General features: G+C 40.0%; 3 protein-coding genes and 5 non-coding genes across 8 annotated transcripts; 1 reads left to right on the top strand and 7 right to left on the bottom strand.

Moving 5' to 3' along the window:
- Nucleotides 1-76: 76 nt before the first annotated feature.
- Nucleotides 77-158, bottom strand: trnas-gcu (transfer RNA serine (anticodon GCU)). The gene has a single exon. It is a non-coding gene; the product is annotated as a tRNA-Ser (tRNA).
- Nucleotides 159-266: 108 nt separating this feature from the next.
- On the bottom strand, nt 267-348 carry trnas-gcu (transfer RNA serine (anticodon GCU)). Its single transcript has one exon. It is a non-coding gene; the product is annotated as a tRNA-Ser (tRNA).
- A 108-nt stretch (nt 349-456) lies between these two features.
- On the bottom strand, nt 457-538 carry trnas-gcu (transfer RNA serine (anticodon GCU)). The gene has a single exon. It is a non-coding gene; the product is annotated as a tRNA-Ser (tRNA).
- Nucleotides 539-644: 106 nt separating this feature from the next.
- Nucleotides 645-726, bottom strand: trnas-gcu (transfer RNA serine (anticodon GCU)). The gene has a single exon. It is a non-coding gene; the product is annotated as a tRNA-Ser (tRNA).
- A 108-nt stretch (nt 727-834) lies between these two features.
- Nucleotides 835-916, bottom strand: trnas-gcu (transfer RNA serine (anticodon GCU)). The gene has a single exon. It is a non-coding gene; the product is annotated as a tRNA-Ser (tRNA).
- An 8,703-nt stretch (nt 917-9,619) lies between these two features.
- Nucleotides 9,620-13,877, top strand: siae (sialic acid acetylesterase). Its single transcript, XM_085916122.1, has 10 exons — nt 9,620-9,857; nt 10,446-10,610; nt 11,140-11,294; nt 11,385-11,523; nt 11,594-11,759; nt 11,852-11,937; nt 12,005-12,138; nt 12,602-12,756; nt 12,999-13,185; nt 13,355-13,877. The coding sequence occupies exons 1-10, from the start codon at nt 9,743-9,745 to the stop codon at nt 13,634-13,636; spliced, it is 1,584 nt and encodes a 527-aa protein (XP_085772248.1). The 5' UTR covers nt 9,620-9,742; the 3' UTR covers nt 13,637-13,877.
- On the bottom strand, nt 12,288-18,332 carry tbrg1 (transforming growth factor beta regulator 1). The gene is made up of 15 exons (XM_085916120.1): nt 18,038-18,332; nt 17,841-17,959; nt 17,446-17,503; nt 17,263-17,345; nt 17,114-17,150; nt 16,803-16,865; nt 16,238-16,477; nt 15,951-16,021; nt 15,593-15,825; nt 15,383-15,519; nt 15,165-15,311; nt 14,884-14,981; nt 14,593-14,703; nt 14,353-14,492; nt 12,288-13,996 (listed from the first exon to the last, which is right to left on the bottom strand). Exons 2-15 carry the CDS (start codon nt 17,957-17,959, stop codon nt 13,917-13,919), a joined length of 1,617 nt encoding a protein of 538 aa, XP_085772246.1. The 5' UTR covers nt 18,038-18,332; the 3' UTR covers nt 12,288-13,916.
- A 573-nt stretch (nt 18,333-18,905) lies between these two features.
- On the bottom strand, nt 18,906-22,922 carry LOC147054607 (collagenase 3-like). Its single transcript, XM_085916123.1, has 11 exons — nt 22,756-22,922; nt 22,143-22,259; nt 21,894-22,021; nt 21,265-21,413; nt 21,061-21,186; nt 20,456-20,617; nt 20,078-20,261; nt 19,878-20,008; nt 19,640-19,805; nt 19,217-19,320; nt 18,906-19,076 (listed from the first exon to the last, which is right to left on the bottom strand). The coding sequence occupies exons 1-11, from the start codon at nt 22,870-22,872 to the stop codon at nt 18,973-18,975; spliced, it is 1,488 nt and encodes a 495-aa protein (XP_085772249.1). The 5' UTR covers nt 22,873-22,922; the 3' UTR covers nt 18,906-18,972.
- Between the last annotated feature and the right edge of the window lie 719 nt (nt 22,923-23,641).

The following is a 23,641-nucleotide window of genomic DNA, read 5'->3' as shown; positions in this document are numbered from 1 at the left end:
GGAAAGTAAAGCTGAGCTGTTTAAACGGGATAACCTTATATAAACACACACAATATAGGATAAAACAGGAACACTTCGATGAGGATGGGATTCGAACCCATGCGTGCAGAGCACAATGGATTAGCAGTCCATCACCTTAACCACTCGGTCACCTCATCTTCTTCATCAAGTCGAATATAAGGATTTTTGGAAAGTAAAGCTGAGCTGTTTAAACCTGGGATACCCTTATATAAACACAAACAATATAGGATAAAACAGGAACAATTCGATGAGGATGGGATTCGAACCCATGCGTGCAGAGCACAATGGATTAGCAGTCCATCACCTTAACCACTCGGTCACCTCATCTTCTTCATCAAGTCAAATATAAGGTTTTTTGGAAAGTAAAGCTGAGCTGTTTAAACCTGGAATACCCTTATATAAACACACACAATATAGGATAAAACAGGAACAATTCGATGAGGATGGGATTCGAACCCACGCGTGCAGAGCACAATGGATTAGCAGTCCATCACCTTAACCACTCGGTCACCTCATCTTCTTCTTCTGGTGGAGTATAAAGTTTGTTGGAAAGTAAAGCTGAGCTGTTTAAACGGGATAACCTTATATAAACACACACACTATAGGATAAAACAGGAACAATTCGATGAGGATAGGATTCGAACCCATGCGTGCAGAGCACAATGGATTAGCAGTCCATCACCTTAACCACTCGGTCACCTCATCTTCTTCATTTGGTGGAATATAAGGTTTGTTGGAAAGTAAAGCTGAGCTGTTTAAACATGGGATAACCTTATATAAACACACACAATATAGGATAAAACAGGAACAATTCGATGAGGATGGGATTCGAACCCATGCGTGCAGAGCACAATGGATTAGCAGTCCATCACCTTAACCACTCGGTCACCTCATCTTCTTCATCTGGTGGAATATAAGGTTTTTTGGAAAGTAAAGCTGAGCTGTTTAAATTGCATCCATGGGACAGATTATCTTTGGATCATTAAATTATAGCTGGGTGTGACATTGTGAGTTAGTTAAAATGGTGAGCACTTCCTGCAAGGAGATTGCACTCCATCGTTCTGAATGTCAGCAACCATAATATTCTGAAACAGTAGGCTGATAGCAGATTTTTCTTCAAGGCAGTTGTACACAGTTCAGTTGCAGCAAATTTTCTACAAGACAACCATTCCAACATGCCTCTGTAGCTTTTCTAAGAATGAGTTGGAGAGTTTTCTTTTGAGGGTCTTTGCTGCAAGTAATATTGAGTCTATGAAGGACATTTTCTGGACTGTGTTCTTTTTGAGGAGACACCTCATTAAAAGAATTGAACACCATTATCGACAGAAAACAGGGCCCACTTTCATTTTCTCCATGACACTATTAAACGCCAGCCAAAGAAAGGTGCGTGAGAATAATCTGCACGTGTCCTAGACACTGGTTTCATTAGCCTTAGCCCAGTTCTGACTATGTGAAATATGTTGTTCTGCTTCCAGGATTTTCCTTTAGTGGCTTCTCAATGAGGGCACAATAGGAATATTTTTCTAAATGTCAAACTAATTAACCAAGAGCACTCAGCTAGAGATGATGCTGATGTGCTCATTTCACTTTGTAACTTTGTAGCCATGCTATTAATCATTATCAATGTAATCTCTGATATTTTAGCCTCGGTATGACCAGTCCATTTTATAAAGGAAGCCCCGATATATTATTATCATTTGAATTTGTTGTATTTCACCTCTGCTATGTGGTATGGTTTTTAATCACTGATTTCCATGAAGCATCATCAACAGCTGGAAGAGGAGCAACCTGTTGGTGCAAATTTAATCCCAAATTAGTAACAGAGCATTGCATATCTAGATATACTGAGAACAAACACAGAGGACCTAGCACTTAAGTTCATTGAAGGTTGAAGGTCAATGCTTTATAGACACAGAGGGAAATTACTATTCCCATTAGGGCAGGGGTGTCAAACTCGTTTTTTTTTCACGGGCCGCATTGTAATCATAGCTTCTTTCGGAGGGCCATTATGACTGTCAACCCAAACAAATGTATGAGCACCTCATATTATATACAGTAAAAGCTACAAAACAAACTGACTAATAACTCGTTTTCAAATCAGACGAGTAAAAACTGGTCAAATATTAAAAAAAACCAGATATTATTAAAAGTGAAGACAAGTTACAATTCTAGTAATGGCACAAATTCGATGCACAATTTGTCTTCGCGGGCCACATAAAATGATGTGGCGGGCCGTATCTGGCCCCCGGGCCTTGAGTTTGACACCTGTGCATTAAGAGGTGTCATCTCTGGGGATTGCTGTGATCAACATTGTTTCCCTCAATCCACTTACATTGAATTATTGAGGAAAATGCAATTAACACATTACTTAGTGTTTATGTTATTTAATACGGAGACAAATGTGTGCATACATGGTTGCACCCATTCCGTCACGTATGACTGAGTTGAATAAGTTTCATTAGATGGTGATCAAATAGCACGCCCTGCTTCATTTGATTTGTCACGGCCTCTTTTTGTTAGCAGTGTTTGCCAGTGTGCTAGTGTTGTCTGATTAAAAAAAAAAAAAAAAAGACAAAGTGCTGATGCTATGTCAAGGTTCTTAGCAAGGTATTCCATAATATTTTTCTTTTTATTCCCATGTGCAGTAATGTAGTGTACTTTTACATACTGCTGCTTTCATGAAGCATGTGTTTAATTCCCAGTCATTGTAAAATTGCTCAGTAGTGTCAAGAAAGGCAACTGGATTAAAAACTCTGCCAAACAAATCACCCAAGTGAGATAATGTGATGATCTCTGATTGGGGCAGTTGAAAGTCCCAAAAAGATGAGCATGTGCTCGCGCTGTGTGATCACTGCACTCAAGAAAGAGCCTTTGGATTGGATAAGATACTGAATCTAAGGAATTTATTTTCATTACATGTCATTCCTCCGTCAATTTTTGTCACTTTGTTATGTTTATTCCAAATGGCATTGGGAAAGAAATAGGGCACACCTACAACTGTTAGCTACTTAATTGCAGGTTTGAAGTCTAATCTGCTTTAAATGTACAGTAAATGACAGGAAAGCGTGGAGCGATTGAATCACATTGCATTAGAGGACTCTCTATTGATTTTGATGGGCACATTGATTTTGTATGTCTAAGTGCTTTATAGCCCAGCTGAACCTCCCAAAAATGTGATGGCATCTCCTGGCACCAAATATGGGTCAACTGAAAACAAAGCAGCAGTCTTCCTATTCTCAGCACCACATATTGAAGGCAGGGGCAGATTTGTTCTTTCGGTGGGTTGGCTTCCATCCATTAGGGCCAGATGAAGACTATCACAAGTTTGGACTTTGGACAAGAAGTATAATGGACTAGCAGCCAGGCAATTGCAGGTTTAATCTGCTTTAAATGTAAATAATGGGAATCTGGATGTGCATTGCAACAAGTTCAACAACTTTGGCACCATTGTTTCCATCATATTGTGTATCATCACTGCCCACTTTCACTGGTCTTGTGTATGACAGTAACTTACGTATTGGCCAAGACCGATATACAGGAGGACTTTGCCTCAACCTTTAAGTGTCACTTTCATTTATGTAAAAGGATGTGATGTGGAAAAGCATAGCTGCAACATTGCTGCGGTCAACTCTTTTTTATAGTGTAGAAACAAATGGATGTCATCCTCAGTTTACTCGGACAATCTAATCACCTGGCCCTTACGACTGCCAGAAATGCGCACAGTTTACGAACAGAATTAATACCAGAGCTCTATCAAAATACTGTATAACCGTTTGATTAATAAGCAAGTTAAGGTAATGTACCAAACAGGAGTTTAGAATGGCACTCAATCATGCTGAGCTGAGATGTGGGCTTTTTTTTTTTTTTTTGCCCCACACATGTACAGTAGCTTAAAAAAGCAGCTTAGTAGAAAATAGTAGTAAAAATGTTGATGCAGATCTCTGCATACAACAAGGACAACAACAAACAAAGAATACCTCTCCAACACTGTCAATCACTTTTTGTCATGTCGTCAGAATGTGCGAAGCTATGCAAACGAAAACAGCTTTGCGTGGCAAAAAAAAAGAAGGACATAAGGTGCAGGGAGAATGTGCCTTGCATGCTAAAATATGAATGTTGAAGATGCTGCTTTGCTCTCCTGCTGTTTTGTTCTCTGAATCCACATGCGCTGTTTAAATATTAAGCACCAAATGTGATGCATTATTTCCTGGAACAGTCAGTTGCCATGTTCCTTATGTGCACTGCACTTATTAACCGACTGAATCAAACTAACATAACGGAACCTCAAAGATGGAATTGATGCTGAAATTCTGCATTTTGATGCATATCTTCATGTGGCTTTCTTTAAAGATCCAGTGGCTACTAAGGTTTCAATTTCAATTAGGTCAATCTCTATTTGTTAATTTAAATTTCAGTTAAGTTTGTAAGCAATGCTGCTGAGCCTGGGACAATTTTTTTGCCTTTGTTTTGACTTAAAACGAAGCTAACTGAAAGTTGAACATTTGAGTTATGTTAAAATGTGGAATACTTCACTTACTGTAAAATACTGGGGAGCAGAAGTTTTCATTTAACCTTTAAGTTACGCTGTTGAATCTCTGCACTTTTTGTTGGAATATATATATTTTTTTGTGATTCAAATATTCCGAAAAGCTGTTTAATGAACCTATTTAAAGGCAATCAAATCCAATGTTGGAGTTTGTCTTATTTAACTATTTATTAATATTTAAATGCATTACATAAAGTTATTATGAATGATTTATTAGCTTTAGCATTGCCTGAGAAAGATGTGATAACTCAAAACTTCAAAACAGATGTGTCAGCTGGAGGAATTTTCTCTTTGTTTTTGAATTGTAAAAAGCTTTGATTCCATTTTATTTCAACCCCTAAAAGTATCGGCATCAAACTATTGAATATATATTACACAACTGCATACATTTAACGACAAGTTATTGTTTGTCAGACAGCATCCTAGTATCTTTCAGCATAATGATACTTGTGTCCAAAAAGAAATAGCACATCCTTTTTATTTTCAGTATGCTTGGTGGATTTTTAAGCATCCCCCCAGAAGATTTTAATCATCCAATTACCACTAGCTGCATGTACTATTAGGCCCCACATAATCAATGTACTGGGGGGGGGGGCTATGGCAGCTGTCTATATTATTTACGATATATTAAAACTAGACTTCAATTCATGAATTGCTCAGTTATATCCAATCCAACGGCTGACCCAAGACATCACAGAGTGACAAAGATTAGTGGAAAATGAAGAGTTGAAAGCCTCCGAGATGAAGCTATTGGTGATGCTTCTTCCTCTCTCTCCCCTTAGAGGAAAGGGTCAGAATAGTGTGCGTGCAGGTAGCGCTGGTGAAATAAAAAGAGACAAGTTTTCCCTGCACCCCCGCAGAAAATAAGCACGGCATCACGCTGCATGCTGTTAAATTTGAATCACCTTGAAAAGACATCCAAGTTGGGCCTCAATGTGTTGTGTATTGACCTCATCTGACTGTGATCTTCCATATTCATGCAATTGATATGATCAAAGGTGTAAAACAGTTTTATTTTGGTGCCTTAATCAAGTTTAGTCGTGCATGAATTGGTCCATCTATCAATTTTCTACATGCTTATCGTAACAAGAAATGTTGTTTTTGATGTTCATGCCTAGTGGGATGAGTGTATATGAACTCCAAGCTTCTCAAAGGGGAGCAGAACAGTGTTGATATTGAAAACGGAGGTTAAAAACAAAAAAAGTAAAAACAAACCACCAAAACAGCTTATTCAATCCATTCAGTGTATGACCTTTACTACTCTGGGGGTTCATTGCCTTTTTATTTCCCAGAGACTTTGACATGAATGTTGCTGATGTCGGTTGTTTGTAGCGTGTTGGGAGGCAAAATAATATTATATTATTACTGTAAAAGCTGTTTTTCTGCACAGTGTGCCTTCATGATGACGACAACAAATGCACAATGCAATGAAATTCCATTTCTGTAGGAAGTGCACATGATGCATGAAAGTACACTGCAACAATATGGCTCTCTCAAACAGACTGGAATGTGGAATGAAGGAAGAATTATATCCTTTATTAGATAATGCACTTGAAAAACACACACACACTTTCAATTATAGCACATTTGAAAATACATGCAATAATGGCACCTCTTTTTAAGTTGTCGTTTCTAAGTTATTGAACCATACTTGGCCTTACTTGATTGTTGTACTGCCATGTCACGAGAGTGGCCTCTAGCGGTCATATGTGTGAATAATGTGAATCAGAATTGATTTGATCTCTGTCTGTGTTGCTCTCTCTCTCGCTCTCTCGCTCTCTCTCTCTCTCTCTCTCTCTCTCTCTCTCTCTCTCTCTCTCTCTCTCTCTCTCTCTCTCTCTCTCTCTCTCTCTCTCTCTATCTATCTATCTATCTATCTATCTATCTATCTACCGACCTACCTACTTACCTACCTACCTACCTGTCTGTCTGTTTGTCTGTCTGTCTGTCCACAATATGTTTGCACATGGACTCACTTGTCTTTGACATTTAATTACTGCCTATTCACGCCTTATCAAACATATCAGTGCTTCAGAAAAGATCAGTTAATGTCTCAGGAGAAGTATTAGTCAAGGAGGATGACGGAATAAATGTTTTTGGGGGCCTCATGTATTAATTGCCTTTGTCATGCATATTAAAGGCAGCAGAGGTTAAATTAGCGTAACTTATCCACAGAATTTAGAAGGCAAAATTTACCCTCTCAGGCTGAATTGCTGGTACCCTCTTTGTGGATAAAGAAAATTGAATACAAGACAGCTCTCTCTGCATTTCCGCTGCAAGCATGCAATAGTGACTTTGGTTTTTTCCACTAGCAATGAGAAAAATATGGTTGGTACCTTTCTGTGAACAAAAGACAATATCAAGACATTTAATATTGTGCCAGGGAGATTAATATGTCACAATATAGTGACACAAGAACCACTAAATATGGAAGAGCCTACCATTGAGGGAACTGGACCTGCTCTGAAATATGTTGTTCTGGATCTTTGCAGGGATGGATCAATAAAGGGTGTGTGGAAGTGTCCTAAATTGTATTATGAAAAGTGCAAAATGTGCTACACAGTGTTAGCTAACCAGCTCATATTTCCTCCCTCAGTACAAAGACCCAAACCTTGTTTGTAAAGGTTCATACTGTCTTGTTAAGTACTATTGAAGCAATTCTTTTAGTCAGACAGGGAAGAGTATTTTTACCTGCTTGACACGTTTTGTCTACTTCCTGTAGCCTTCTTCAGAAGCGTCAAACAAGAGGGATAAAAACCAAATTAACAGTCTATTTTGAAGTGCAGTGATCTGAATCCCATTGAACATATTTGGAAGAAGCTGAAACTTGCCGTCAGGAGATGGCACCCTTGAAATCTGATCATTAAGCCAGCTGTCTCTTTCTTCGTGACCTTCCCCCTTCCCCTCCATGTTTGTTTGTTCTGGTGGTTAATACCAAGTTTGGATGCAGACGTGCAGCTGCAGCATCCAGCTTGAGCGTACAGTGTGTGTGTTCTTACAGCTCATATACAGAGGTGGCAAAAATATGAAATCAAAATCTGTCTTTACATTCAAGATTGAAGGAATCGTCAACCCTATTGAATGTGAGCTCCACAGTACTTCTTGGCTACTGTCTACTAATTTGATAAATACTTCTGAAATACTGATGAGCTATTTTTAGAACAGAGCAGCTGGGATATTAAGCTGTGAGATTTATTGTCAAAGAATATCACCACCGATGCATTTTTTTTTTGAACCTACCAGTGAGAGGAGTGCTTTTGCTTCAAACATGGTGCTGGCAGCCATAAAATAAAAGTCCGACATATTGTGCAGCATACATACTGGCTGTCTAAGAAATGTAAACATACAAGATACATGTTGAGGATATTTTAATAAATGCATGGTATTATCTCCATTTTCTGGTTTTGGCATGATTACTTCTTCTAAAAAATGAGAATCAATGTCAGCACGAGCAGTAGGGGTACAGCTCCACCTGCTTTCTTGCATGTAATAGCTGCTGAGCGTCGCTAATTGGAGAGCTTCATCACATGACGGATGTTGCATCGAGGGACCTACGAGGGCCTCGACAGCGGCCGTAAATCTTGGTTCACGCTTGGTGCCACAAACATATCTGCATCTGTCACGGCAGCGCATAAAATTAGCTGCGAAATTTGATGGAACGGCCCAGAGCATATTCCACTGATCACTGAAGGAGCACTATTTTTTTTTTTTCATATCCTATTTCACCTAATTCAAGCTTGGTTTCTAAAGTGATTTTCTTGAAATGCACCTTCAATGTTGTCTGGAGGAACATGATAAGTTAATCAATACATTTGGAGGTAACACTGAATGATTGCAATGTTTCTTTTATTGTTGTACTGTTAAAAGTGTTGCTTAGAAGTTACTGTAATAAGGAAAGAAAATAATGAGTCAGTATTTGTCAGTGCAGCAACCAATCACAAATTAAGAAGAGAAAACGCTTTGTCATCCAAATGATGTGTCGCATTACTCGAAGCTGCAAGTTCTTCAATCTTTTAAAATCATATCATCTGTGTTGTAATTGAATTACTGAAGGTAATTGAAGAGGCATATGGAACAAGAAACATTGTTATTAACTCTCAGCCTGGGCAGCACGGTGGAACACTGGTTAGCAAATCTGCCTCTCTGGAATCTCAGCCTGGTTTACAGAGTCGTCATTGAAACAGGTTTTTCAGGGCGCTGGTTTACCCCAAGTCATCCAGAGTCCTCATTGAAATGGACTTTGCAGGGCAAGAACTGGACTGGACAAAGATCTTAGCGCAAACGCAAAATTTAAAAACAGAGACAAAGACGATTGAGATAAAGAAGCTTTGATGCCAGGAATGTCAAGTTACAAATGCACTGTTGTTCATATTATCACTGACACCAGCAGTGACACGTGCCTTTGACGTCTATTTCCCTTTTTCCAAACACAAGCAAATTCCCACTCTGATTGCTTGTCATGGTGTCAACAACTGTGTTTCACAGCAGTGTCTCACAGATGCTCTGCAGAACGTCGACAGGTTTGACAACTCTGTCAATTAGCAGGCACAATGGCAAGAGGGATGCTCACCTGAGAAGTAAAGAATAAAAAAGACACACAAGGAAAATTAAGAAATCATTCAATGGAATTAGACATGAGTGCCAGTGTTTACTGCTACATCCCCTAATGAGGTAAAGGTGAAATTTGGACATATGTTGGTACAGTCAAGTAATTTGTGACACAATAAGTGATAGCTCCGAGGTTATCACTTTTATTATTATTCATGCAAAGGGAGACAAAACAATCTGCTTCCATGCATTTCATCAGTCACTCATGGAGATTGCAGGTTTCGATTCCGGCTCCGGCCTCTCAGTGCCTGCGTGGGAATGCTCTGGGTACTCAGGTTTCATATTCCAAAAGCATGCATGATGCATGGAAAGCTGATTGACCACTCGAAATTAGCGGTAGGAGTGGTTGCGCTCTTGCAGCCCCCATGACAATATGGATGGATGGATGGATAAGTAGTGTGTGCGCGCATGTTCGTGCGTGCGTGCGCCAGTGCGTGTGCCAGTGCCAGCGTTTTTTTATGCATGTGAATCAGGAAGTCCACTCACTCCTGTCTCTCACTCTCTCTCTCTCTCTCTTTCACTAACTCACTTTTAGTCCATGTTACCTTTTTCCACTGCCCGAAAATTATGGGACTATGCACCCCAAGATATTCTTCTTTATATTCAATTGTGCTTTGTGCTTACCTACTTGTTACGTCAGTTTTGGTTCTTTGGGTATTGATTCTTCAGGTTTTTCACCACGGTGAGTCAAAACACCTTCCGTTTTTCAGTCATCAACGTTCGAGTTAAGTGTGTCATGCTCAGTAAAGAACTTTACAAACTTGATTCTTTCGTAGGTCGCCAATGTAACTTTATGAGTGAAGTCGCACTTTGGGTGTTCTTTCATAATCCATTGTTGGCGACTGAAGGTGTCATTTGCATTTTCCGCACTGATCGGATTACTTTGATGCACCATTTTTAGCGAAAATTGGTGAAGACCTAACTTCTGATTATCACAAAAGAACACCACACCGTTGTTAGTCTGCATGACGCTTTTGTGCAGTTTGTTTTGTTTCGCAGGAGAGGTAGCACAGTTCAAAATGTCTGTCCACGATAGCAAAATAAACAAAACATCTGCAAGAAAACAAAAGCAATATGTCAAGAAAATCCTACTAGAGCAATTGATTTTCATTATTGCAATTATTATTATCATTATTCATTATTTCATATAGTCACTTACAGGTGTGTGCTGACTTTGCTGAAGAGTCAATAAATTCATATCTGTGCAAAGGTTGTGTTGATGATCAAGTAAAGCTTTCCATCAAGAGAACCCATTTGTCTATGTGTCTAGATCAACCCATTAGTTTTGCCTCCTACTATGGCAACCACATGGTGCTGCAGAAGTCTCCAGAGAGAGCCATTCTGTGGGGTTACGGCAAGCCTGAAGGTGCCCAGGTCACAGTCTACGTGTCAGGACCGATGAAATACAACAGCTCACCAGTTGCTGTGCAGAATGGTAAATTCTGCTTGTCACTGTTGAGCGGGAAAAAAAAAAAAAACCTGATAAACCAGATCTTGACACATACATGCAGTATGCAAATCACTTGAGACTAATTATTCTTTTATTTTTGAGCCAAGGCCTTCAGAAACAAATTAATAAGGAATTTACTATTTCTATTTCTGAATTGGCAGGCTCCATTTTAATCTTTTTTTTTTTTTACGAGGCGCACAGTAGAGCCTAATTTAAATCATGCTCATTCTTGCTGTTTGCTTTGTGATTGATTATTGGGGATTTGTGAACTCACAAATACCAATAATAAGAGAGACATAACGTATACAGTATTTTCTATACATTATATGCCTGTATTTTTCTGTGTGCAATTTTCCAATATGTTAAGGGAGTTAAAAATCAATTTCAATAACTCGATGCTTAAAGCATATGTGAGTATTAAAAACATTTTTATCAAAAATGCCTTAGCGCGTGGGTCTGGAATGTATCACATGCAATGAATGTGGGATAACCTGTAAAGTCTGGAAATCTGCAGGCATCTGGCGAGTCACCCTGGACCCCATCGAGGCCGGCGGTCCCTACAACGTGACTGCAACACTTCAGAACAGTTCGGCCACCCTGATGGATGTGCTGTTTGGCGACGTTTGGCTTTGTAGTGGCCAGAGCAACATGTACTTTGAAATGTCAAAGGTCAAAATGATGAATGGCTGCATCATTGTGAACCCCTTGTACCATTATAGTCGGTTAGGGATTCAAAATGCTTTTTTTACTTCCCATTAGATTTTCAATGCATCTGAGGAACTCGCTCTTGCGTCCGAATATCCTCACGTGAGACCTTTTATGGTTGCTTTGAAGATGAGTGACACAGAGTTGACTGATCTGATTGGAGTAACGCTCCCATGGTTTGTGCCGAAAGCAAGTAAGCAAGTATTTTTGTCTGTCCATAATATGATCCAAAGACTGCTATTGAGAAGGTAATACATTTACAGGTGGTCTGTCTCAGTTCTCTGCAGTGTGTTGGCTCTTTGGACGTTACATGTACAAGAACCTGAACTACCCAATAGGACTGGTGGAGACCAGTTGGGGGGGCACGCCCGTCGAAGCCTGGTCATCTTCACGAGCGCTTCAGAATTGCGGACTGGACCGAAATGAAAAGTATAGCTATGGACACAGACTACTTGAGGACTGGAACCACTTTGTGGTTGGGGACCACTGGTCTAAACAGGTGTAAAAATATTTGTTCTCAGTTCACCGATTGACAACTCGGTCCTGTGGAATGCGATGATCCACCCAATGCTTAATTTGACAATCAAAGGAGCCCTCTGGTACCAAGGTAACATGCACGGTCAGAACCTACTCTGACTTTGCAATCAAGAAGGTATTTGACTTTTTGTTTTTAGGTGAAAGAAATTCAAATTATCATCAAAACGAATACAACTGTTCATTCCCTGCCATGATTGATGACTGGAGGATGGCATTTCACCTGGGCTCAGGTGGGCAGACTGCCATGGACTTTCCCTTTGGATTTGTACAGGTATTTTAATGACCAATGTGTAACGGTTAATTGTTTCAAGACCTTGTTTGATTTAAAATGGTCCAAATCCTCAGTAGCTCAGCCACTTACAGTATCCCTTAATCAAAGCAGACTGATTACATTTGTGTTGAATCAAAACAAAACATTTGCAACATTTGTTTTTACTTTGGAACTGCACTGATCAACAATTTTGCCAATTTTCTGACATATTACGGACAAAACCAGTAACTAAATCACAACTGCAGCATTTTCTGCTCTGTCAATCAGAAATAATGCCCTGTTTTAAAGGGATGGATATTAAAATGTGTTTTAAAAATCACATCCATTTATTGCCATAATTGTAAAAAGATTCTAAAAATAATTGTTAGAGCCAAATTATTATTTCTTTGGCCAGCAACAACTTTGTCATTATTTTTTTCAAGTGACTGTTAGACAGTAATAATCGATTTCTCTCTGATGCTAGCTGTCCACCAACAAAAAAGGCTCCACGGATGACGGCTTTCCAAACATCCGCTGGCACCAGACGGCTGACAAAGGCTTTGTCCCAAACTCTCGTCTGCAAAAGACCTTCATGGCTGTGGCTTTGGATTTGCCGGATGAAACTTCACCGTATGGCACGTAAGAAAACAGTCTGGGCGTATACTTAAGTGACTCACACAGAGTAAATTAGCAGTGTGACGATTCATCGATAACTAATCAATTATTAAATAAAGCGATAATTATTTTGAGACTCAAATAATTATATGGGGTGGAAATGAACGATTTTTCAAAAAATTGCTCCATCATATAATCAACAAAATAATTGCAGGATTAATCAATTTTCATTTACAGCATTTCACACACAGTATGCTTGCGTGCAGAATCCACCCTCGTGATAAGCAGGACGTAGCATACAGATTGACACTCGGAGCACGAGCGGTGGCCTACAATGAAACGGATGTGGTCTTCCTTGGACCTTTTCCCAAAAAAATACTGTCCACTCCGATGTATGTCAACATTACCTACGACCAGCCAGTGGCTGTCAAGTCATCGAAAGACATCTTTGAGGTAACAAACATTGACACGACCGGGCTTACATTGACCTTACTGTTTAGAAAACCTGCAGCAGCCTAAGGCTAGCGATTCCCAGCACTGCCCTAAACAATGTATTTGTAATTTGATAAATTGGCTCAAACAAGTGAGTTATCTCTCCTATAAACTGTATTTTTCCTCCAAGATTTGCTGCTCACAGTCACAAGGCCCATGTGGGCCCATGTCCCAGTGGGTTCCGGCTCCCATCGTCCAATGGGCTTCCACCAGCATCCAGATAGCAGCCAACGTCTGCGATGTAGCAGCGCTACGATATGCGTGGAAAGACTGGCCGTGTGATTTCAAAGCATGTCCTATTTACGGCGCAAAAACTGCATTACCTGCGCCCCCTTTTATTTTTGATCGCTATCAAGTGAATACCTCTGGCTCAACAGATAACAAGCAATCTTTTTGGAAAGATGTTTTATAAATCCCTATAAATTAGCTGCTGAAGTATTCTATGCATAAAATTTTGTTTTTGAAAAACACTGTCAATGATTGCCATGATCTAAGACTGGATAAGATCCATGTTTTTTTTCCAAATGAACACTTTACCACATGAGTCACTGTTTACACAATTTGAACAAATAAAAAGGTCCATACTGAGATACTGGTTTCTATTCACAAAAATAAACCATTGATGTTCTCTGCATTTGTCATCCATGTCTTGTCAATTCTTATGACCTTCAAAGCCTTTTAGGAACCAAAATTCAGGAGCTGAAGTACGAAGTCGACGGCTTCACAGATGTGGTGGTCAGGTGCGACGCACTCGAACAATGCAATGTCTGTGCTAAAAGACAGAAATAAAATATTAAGTGCTGAGAAATATTTGATAGTCGTCATTACAGTCTTTACTAGTATAACTACGGCAAAAAGTATAGTTTCAGATCGAGTCAACATGTGTAGGTATTTTTTTAAAACAATTATTTGTTCTATTATTAAGGCACTCAATGTCATGATACTGTCATCTGTAATCAGACCCACTCGGACATCTTCCTTCCAATGACTTTAAATTGTAACAAACATTTTAGTAAGGCTATTTTCAAGGTTGACTTGAAATAGTAATAAGGTTATAAGTAGCCTTCAAATTATGTGGAAAATTATTGAAAATCCCATTACTTAAAAATCAACATTTGGCAACCAAACCTGGGATTTGTTCCAGCTTGTCACTAAAGCGTCGGTGTCGTTGATAGGCCTCAAAGTTGATGGAGGCATCGTCTTCTGACAGGCTGTGAGGATTCTGGCCATCGCCCGTGCGACACACTTCAAAACGTATCCATCGGTAGCTATGAGGATATAAGACAGCAAAACCTAAAGCATTTAAAAGATAGGAACCACAGAATACAAAACATTAGTAGCAAAAGAAATGTGTTATATGTAATGTACTTGTTACACTTCCGTGCCCCAGGACAACTTTGAATGAGATTCTGGATGGTGGGATGTGAGAATCCAAAAAAGTCTGCTCCGGATGGGACAATTGGGGCAACAACCTTGGAACTGAAAAAAGAAAAAAGGTGTTATCGTGGGCATGGAAGTGTCAAAGCTAATTTGGCTTTCAACTGAACTTTACAGGTAAAAAAAAAAAAACATGACATCACCGACAAATCTTGCAATACCCAATCTAAGTGGACGTGTATTTAGCTTGTTCTTAGTTTTGATGATTATTCAGTATTGTACCTGACTGACGCGATGGCCTTGAGTAGGTTGGAGTGGCACGTCAGGGCCGAGGAAGCCACGATGGCATTCTGGGGATCGTCCTCGGGTACAATCTCAAACTAAGCCAAAAGAATCAGAAAAAAAATGATTAGGTCCCCTCCAATTTTGATGGATATGGAATAATTTTGAATGATGGCCTTTAATTTGTTTTGTTGACTTTGTAATTCTCTTTGGACACAAAAAAAAACCCCACCAACAAATAATTTGGGTTGTACTGGTGTACCTCTGCGCCTTATCATTACCTGCGGTCCGCTTCCTCCATCTTTGATTTGGCATGTATAGAGGCACTGCAGCTCAGGGTTTTTCATGCTGGCAAAGACCCGCGTGCTGCAGAAGCCCACCGGGTAGATGGCACATTCGTCATGGAAAAACATTCGATCCGTGATGATCTGGGGGGGAAGTAGGGAAATGTTTGCTTTTGCCTACACGCCGGCGCAGTGTCTCGTGTGATTTGGCCAACCTCCCCCAAACTGTACAACGTTAAGCCGCCCAACACGATGGGGAAGACGGGGCGACCGCAGGAATCAAGCGGGATGGGTTGCACGAGCTTACGGGAACCGTCAGCCAGTTTTCGCTTCTTTGCCATTTTCTTCGGAACTAAGAATGATGAAATTATTATCAACTTTTTGATACTGATGAAGTCAACCAAATAATTCAAAAAAGCACTCACGTTCATCCTTTCCATTCTCTCTGCCCCGCTCTTTGCGCTCCTTCTTGGGTTTTTTAAGCTGCCCCTCATCCACAGCCGACGCCACGGATGTGAGCATGTGCGTCCCGCACAAGCTGGGTGGTGCTCCGGGACCGGAGCTCGCCGGGGGAGGCGGCACGGCGGGATGAGTGGTCGAGCTGGGCGTGGGCAGGAAATCACCCTCTGACAGGGACTGGTAGTGCAACAGCAACAATCTGGACATATGGAGGACAGGTTTGAAAAAGGGAACATGCTCTTTGATGACAATTTTTTAAGCTAAAATACGATTATTATTTGAAACAATAATAGAATAAAAAAATAATCGAGTGTATTTACGTACTGGCGCTCTTCCTTGGCTCTTAAAAATTTCTCTTCTAGATGGGCAACTTCGTCATGCAAAGCTGCGTTTTCCTGTGAGGGAATGACAACTGTCACGTACGCTACCATTCAAAAATGTTTGAGGTCATCCAGACAATTTAGTGTTTTCCATAAAAACTAACAAAATTGCACAAGGGTTTTCAAATCATTCATTAGCCTTCTAACACAATGTACCATTAGAACATGAGCCTTAATAAACCTGTGTAGATATTGCATTAAAAACCAGATGCAAGTCTTAAAGCAACTCACAAATATCATGGCTCGTGCAGCTTTGCGCAGTCGGAGGTACTTCAGCCGATACTTTTCATTCATTTTTTTCCGCGCACCTCTCCTCATTTTGGCTTTGTTCTCCGAGATTGCAGGGGACGGAAAAGGGGCAACAGCGGGGGCGGCCCCGGATCCCGAAGCAGAGACGGTGTTCTGCTGCGGTGTGCCCAGGAAGGCCTGAGCGGTGAAGGCCTTTAGGGCCTGCTGCCGCTCGACATCTGTCTGAGGGAGAAGACAGTGAACACCGGCAGACTCTCGCAGTGGCAAGACTCTCAAAGCGATAGATAAAAACAAAAACTAAAATGGAAATGGTGAAAACATAACTGATGCTATGTACACACAGAAAAAGAGTTTGACTAAATTGGTTTGACTGGGGATCATAGCTGCAAGTATGCTTTAACGTTGACAAAATCCCACAACAAACAAGCACGAATGGGAATTTTGACTGCAGAACAAAAAGCATTGAAGTAATTACATAGGTAGCTGCAATATAATTCAGATAATTGAACGCAGTCAGTATTGCATTACTGCCCCTCGTTCAACTCACCAGCAATGCAAAGACTCCATTTCTGTTTTCAATCCTCTTGAATCTCTTGCTGCCTTTTTGTGTCTGAAACATAACGTGAAACTGAGGCAGACACATGGAGGCTAGAGCTGCATCAGGCCTTCAGTTTACTAAAAACTGGCTTGTGCAGCTCAAAACAAAGTTGCCTGCACCATCATATCGAACCCCCAGTTCTGATAACTATGGTGATGTGAAAGGACGGAGGCAATGTTAAATTAACTCAAAATGAAGAATGTGTAGCATCAAATGAACAAAAAGAGTTAATGTACTATTAAGTGTCAAGTCCCGCTTACCTCGCGATACATGACAGCTTCCAGACTTGACTTTGCACTGCCAACATAGCAAAATGGAATTGCAATTTTTGCAACATGCTTCATCTTAGTTAAAGTAATTTATTTTTGACCATCAATGTCAAATAATATGTGATAATAATTGCCCGTACTTGGACTGAACAAGGCCCCGGTCAATGATTCTTTGCTTGATCTCTTTAATGTGCATGGGATGTCCAGCTTCCTCCAAAACGATCTACAGTATGTGTAGAACACAAAATAAAGAAATAATCCAAGAGCATTAACCTCAATCAGTTAACCTTTAAATAAAAAGATGCAAGTGGAAAAGCACCAACCTGAGCAGCATCAAGCCAGGTGAGGTTTGGCTTTTCTGCAATTTCACTGGACGGTTCACTGCAAAAAAAGCAGTTGGGGTTTCATCAATACAAGTACTTTTATACACAACAAAATTAGACAATGCTATGCAGTACGTGTATATAAATACACTCTGGATATACTACTTGAATTTAGTATGGTCTGATTTATAGATACATAAAGAAAAGCGTTCCCTGCACAAAATTTAGGGAGAGTGTGCAAACAAAATCCAGAATAGACTGTGAGGCGGAAGAAGGAAATTCCTTCGTTTTGACATCATTACCGCCGGATAGCTGCACCCAACGTTATGATCTGTGGGTGACGATCAACAAGCAGTGGTGCAAACGTTGTCACCTTAACCTCAGTTACAACAAACCTCTCCAGCGTATCAGCCGTCCCAGACAGACCAGCGATGCTATCCAAAGATGGAAATAGAGAGTAGCTCCCTTGCCCGTCAGGCTCCATCTCTGACTCAAATGTGTTGAGTGACTCCATCTTGTGAGCACAACAAAGAAACCCGTTGAATAAGCCTGTCAATAATTTTGGCCAAAATACGGGCAGAAACAGACTCACCTTTTTAGGAAATGAACTAACACTTTGGTTTTTGTGCTGTGCGTTGAGAGTAGTTGTTTAGTCCATTGTTTGTTTACATGCAGATAAGCTAAAAGGCTAAAGTTAGCAAGAACCTGAGAGAAGCAAACTCGAGTGAGCGGGGTGGTAACTCTTACGGTTTCGGAGCAAAAAACATAACGTGTCTTTGTGTCTTAGAGTAATTTTGTTGCCAATAAGCTTTCTTTCTCAATCAATTTGCTGCAAAGAAAATTATCCGACGTTTCCGCATTGCTTCTTCTTCTACTCTAAAATTAAACTGTGCTAGCAGACGTATGAAGCATTACCGCCACCTCCAGCCTTACTGTGTGAATTACATTTAGTAGTGATCTGTTGCTTACTTGATGTAGAAAACTGAAAGCTTTATTTTTGTCAGCTATTTCAAATAAATTGTATTTATTATGACTTCAAATTAAAAGGCGTAGATCCCCTGCGTTGTCCATTCATTGTTATGCAAATATGTCATAAAAATAACATGTTGACATTTGTGGTGTACCTATTGAGTACTTTTTTTTATCATATCAGATACTGGATATGGTGAGACAGATGATGATAAGTTACTTTCATATGGTTTCCTCTGGTCGGCTAAAACTAAAACCAGCAAAGGTGACGTTCTAAAAATGTGAAATACGAGCAAAAGATGGAGTTCATGCAAGATTGCGTCATGTCACGGCACAACTACACTGAGGATGACATTTTGAGAGACGAAAAGTACTAATTAGTTTCAAAGATGGTTAATTATACATTTTCCCCATCTTTTGTATGTTCCCACATTTAGTTTTCTTTCTTCAAAAGGTATTCACTTTGAGGTTCAACAAATTAAAAAGTAGAATATAGATGTATCCTTTATTGTGTCATTTTCCAACAACATGAAAAAAGTATGTGCTGTGTTCCCACTCTTAGTAACAATTGAGCCAGCCATAGTTTAACATCACTCTCGTCACTCTATTTCCTGGCAGGTAGTATTCCAGCAGTTTGGGGCCGACTGAGACGTAAAGGTACGCTGAGAGAGAGAAAAAACAGTTACATGCAACCTCAAATTGGGCAACATTACATAAAAAAAAAAAAAACTTGTCATATTTTAATAGAAGGCATGTCAGGTTATCCCCTGACTAACAAAACATATTTTCTAGTGTTTCTCACCATAATACTCAAAAACTGCATCGACCTTTGACCCGATGAGAGGAAACCCAGTCGCAATTAATCGCGGGTACCCAGACTCCATTTGGTTTGAAGCCTCATCATAGCTGTGATAAAGCAGAGAGACACAATAAACGTTTGCGTCAATGTTCAACCACAAGCACGTTGTGATCATAAGGGATTGGACAGAACTGATGAAAGAAAGATGTTGAATGGGAAAATATTTGATACTGTATTTTTGCTTGTGCTAACAGTGCCCCCCCCCATGCTTTAAACTTAAACTGTATTTTATTACACTTTTTGAAGACATTGTTTAGACCCCCAAAAATGTGTTTGCATTGTTTTTCATGTGGAAGTCTTTTGACTGGAATTTGAAATCAAAAGTTGTGTATTTAAGCATATATTTTTATTGGATTGTGCACTCACCTCCAATACTGTGTATTCACAAAAAATAATGTTTTTCCAGTCTCTACCACGTAGACGGCTGCATCCACCTTATTGACAGTGGAAGGCAGGCCCAGGCTGGTTAGCGGTTTTGGATAACCTGGTCTTAGTGTCTTTGTAATAGAATTTATGCCCCAAACCTGATTCCCTGTAGAAAAAGAAGCACTAGAGATAAAGTTAATTTGCATACAATATGTAACCACAATTTCATGACTTTTACCCTCAAAGAGAAAAACTGTGTCTTTATTTTCGGCCTCATATGCAGCGTCAACAGTGTTGATCTGTGGCCATTTTGTGCTCACTTTAGCAAAACGGATTTCTGGGAGTGAGGCACTCTTCCTCCAGTAGTATCTGGGGAGGTATTTAAACGTAAAGATGAAGTACTCTGATGCTTTACAAAGAGAAGGGAAAAAAAATTACCCATTTTTGAAGAAGTACAAGTCTCCCCTGATGGATGTGCTGGCATCAAATACCAAATCGGGGTTACATTGCTCATCACGAGGGTTTGGAAGAACGTTTTCCGGGTCTTCTGTTGGATCCTCCGGCTCTGGTTCAGCTCGTTGTTTGGTTTCGGGGACTTCTGTTGGCTCTTGTGTGCGGCTACCTGGGAGATGGAGAACAATGCAAAACTCCATTATATAAAACCGGGCATCCCTGTATTGAACCTAACAATCCAGTTGTGGTGCTACCCTGTTGCCATTGTTTCTATTGCATGGATCTATCCACTGGAGAACCCCCAATGCTTTATCAGTGATTATTAATCATAAAATAAATCACATATATTCGACGTGAACTCACCATAGAGCGCCTGAATCTCTTTCCTATCATCATCTGGCAGTCTGTAGTCATCTGTGTTGACATACTTATAAGTGGGGAACATCAGCGCACCCCTGTCTCTGGAATGGTCCAATCCCAAAGCGTGGCCAAACTCGTGTGCGGCCACCAGCAACAGATTCACACCTGTACTCAGGAAAGATAAAAAGGCAAACATAATTATTATTACCGTATTTTCCAGACTATAAGGCGCACCTAAAAACCAAACATTTTCTCAAAAGCCGCCAGTGCGCCTTATATATGGACCAAATTCCTAAATTTAAACTGGCCCGAAGCATTGTGTCATGAAATGAATCATAAGTGGCCTGCTGAAGACTATGAATCAAAAATACTATGTATCATTATTTTGTGATTATAAAGTAATTTGTTGCATCTGAAGTTGAAATAAAAAAGATAAAATGGAGAAAGATTTGATTTGGATTAAAAATCTGACATGATGCCTTATAGTCCGGTGCGCAAATGGGCCATTCATAAGGTGCGCCTTATAGTCCGGAAAATACGGTATTATTATTATTATAATGACTTGGTGGTGCACTCCACTTCAATATTCCATGGTGAAGTGCTGGTACCTCTTTGGTCTAGTGTCCATTCTTCATCATCATCAAAGTGTGTGTCCCCTCCTTGATGCAGCCCCGGAGAGTTTGCGTGAGCTAAGACTCTACCCGGGCCGTCAAAAGGATAAAAGTCCCCATGAGCTTCATTGAAATAAACAAAGAAGATTAGAAAAGTACTCGTAAATGTGTGTGGGTACACCTACTTCCATCTGGACTTACATCCACCCTTAAAGACGATCACGATATCCGCAGTGCCATCATCGATCTGCTTGAAGTCTAGTGGGATGACGTCGCTGTAGAGTTGGAAGGCTTTACCGATGATGTCATCCACCTGTTTCTGGCTCAAATCTGGCGTGTATTGAGTGATCCTGTTCAAATCACATGGAATTATTCATCACAACGCAAAAACCAAAAAAGTGGAGATAGGGATATTTTACAAGGTATTTTTGTCACATATTTACACTGTATGGGGTTTTGGCAGAACGTGTTCTGCCATTTGGGAGATTAACTCATTGAATGAATTTTGATTATGATTTAAATATATTTTTATAAGGACCTCCGCCAGCTGTGGCACAACTACTGTATGTGTGTGATGGTGGTCACATGGATGCATGTGGAAGGGGGTCACCAAGTGCCCAATTTACAGAGGTCAACTTTAAATCACCTCCAAGTGGACTTGCAGTTCCTTATGAATGAAAATAGGTCCGCGAGTGTCAGTATTCTGGTCAATGAAACCAATTGGAAATTGTTTTGGTCAAAAACCAAAACATCACACCACTATTCTAATTTGCCACAGACTAGTACTAGTACTAGCCAATCTCTGACTATTAGCGATCATCCAACTTTACCTGTAAGTTATAAGTTTCTTAGTCCATTTGGGTATCCCAGGAAAGTGTCCATAGCGGCCGATGTCTGACACACCACACCTGGAAGTTTTCATGGTCTCCACCGTCTCTTTGTTCAAGACCCCCGTCACCTGTTTGCCAATATTCATGTATGATGGACAAATGTCTCATTAACTATGTTTTCTCCCCAAACACAACAAATTTTCACCAACAAAGTCATTCTAGTAGGATTGGGTCCGTCATGGTTTGTACCTCCAAGCCAAAGAACGCTTGCATGGTTTCCAGATCCTCGCTGAAGTTGCTCCTAATAGGGCTTCTCCTTGTGGAGTTTCTGGTCCCGACATCATTGTAAAACTGAGCGAGATATTTCTAGCGCAAAGCAAGACACATTTAAGTATTAAACGTTTTTCTTGCTTTGGCTTTTTTGTGAGACATTCCCTGAGAAAGGTCAAATTAAAAAAGGAGATAAGAATAGACAATGAAGTAAGAAGACTCACCTTCAGAACAAAAAACCATCACACGTGGTGTTTATGTTCTTCTGATGTTTTTACGATGACTACTTTTTGCACTTGTGTGATGTCAAAACATGAGACATGAAGTCTACGGTCCTACATATGAATATTTACAGTGGTTAACTTATTCTTACACTTAAGAATCTAAAATCAAACAGGCTTTTTTTTTTGTTTAAATGTTTCTATATTTGACCAAATTTGAGATCAACATTATACCCATCACAAATTGTTCCACTGTACGTCATCCTGTGAAGCAAATCATGAATAGGGATTTTTTTTTTTTTTTATCAGTCACTGCTAACCCGTCAAGTAACTCCCAGTTTTGTCAGTTTGTCTACATTATTGCAGCTTACCTCAGCCAGGTCGTGATCATCTGTTGAAATGGCCGGAGAGAGGGTCGGTGCTGCATGGCTCACTGCCAAAAAACCCACAACGAGCAACAGCGTCCCTAGTCCTGATCGCAGCATCATAGTTCTCCTCTTTCTGCACTTCTTTCCTCAAAGAGTACTCAGTGTCCTATGTCGTGTGCATGTCAATTATATTAAGACAAGCCCACTGTGTAAGGGCTTCCTCTGATTGCTCAATAATGGAAAATCAATTTTCACAGATCAAGATAGCTGTGCAGGGAAACACAATGTACTACATCACATCTGTTAGATCAAATAAAGAAATGAACATCTGGTGGAATCTTGTTATGTCACAAAACAAGAACACTGCAATCTTTTTTTCTTGTTGACAGAGATGGCTTATACTTTACCATAAGCTTTGGTAAATAAAAAACATAGTCCAGCTGCTTTGGTAAATAGGAGTTCAGTACTATATTGTGCTATTTGGACTCTTGAAATGTGGGGATTAGATTTTGGAGGAGTGAGTGCGTATTATATTTGACAGAGCTTTTAGATGGTAGGACTATGAATCCAAACTACAGTATGAAGTTGTTGCAATAAAACTGTCTGCTTAAAGCACTGTGAATTCTCTCCATTGTCCCTCATGCGTAGCCACTTTCTCGGATTGAGCCAAGATGATTTTAGTGCCAAAGCTCCGTCAACAATTTGGAAAAGCTCCACCATGTTTCAGCATTTTAGGGCGCCGCGAAAGAACATACCACAAGACATGGCAACAAAGTCAGCGTGACTTGCAAGACTGCTTGCTTCGGGTTGTAATTAAGACCCAACTATACACGCTCTTGCTTTAGAAAATTTCTGCCATGTCATTCTCGTAAGGCTCAAGAGAGCCGTG

Source organism: Syngnathus leptorhynchus, chromosome 7 (genome assembly GCF_054491065.1).
Source record: "Syngnathus leptorhynchus isolate UIUO chromosome 7, UIUO_Slep, whole genome shotgun sequence".
NCBI lineage: Eukaryota > Metazoa > Chordata > Actinopteri > Syngnathiformes > Syngnathidae > Syngnathus > Syngnathus leptorhynchus.
This window is presented reverse-complemented; position numbering and strand designations above follow the sequence as displayed.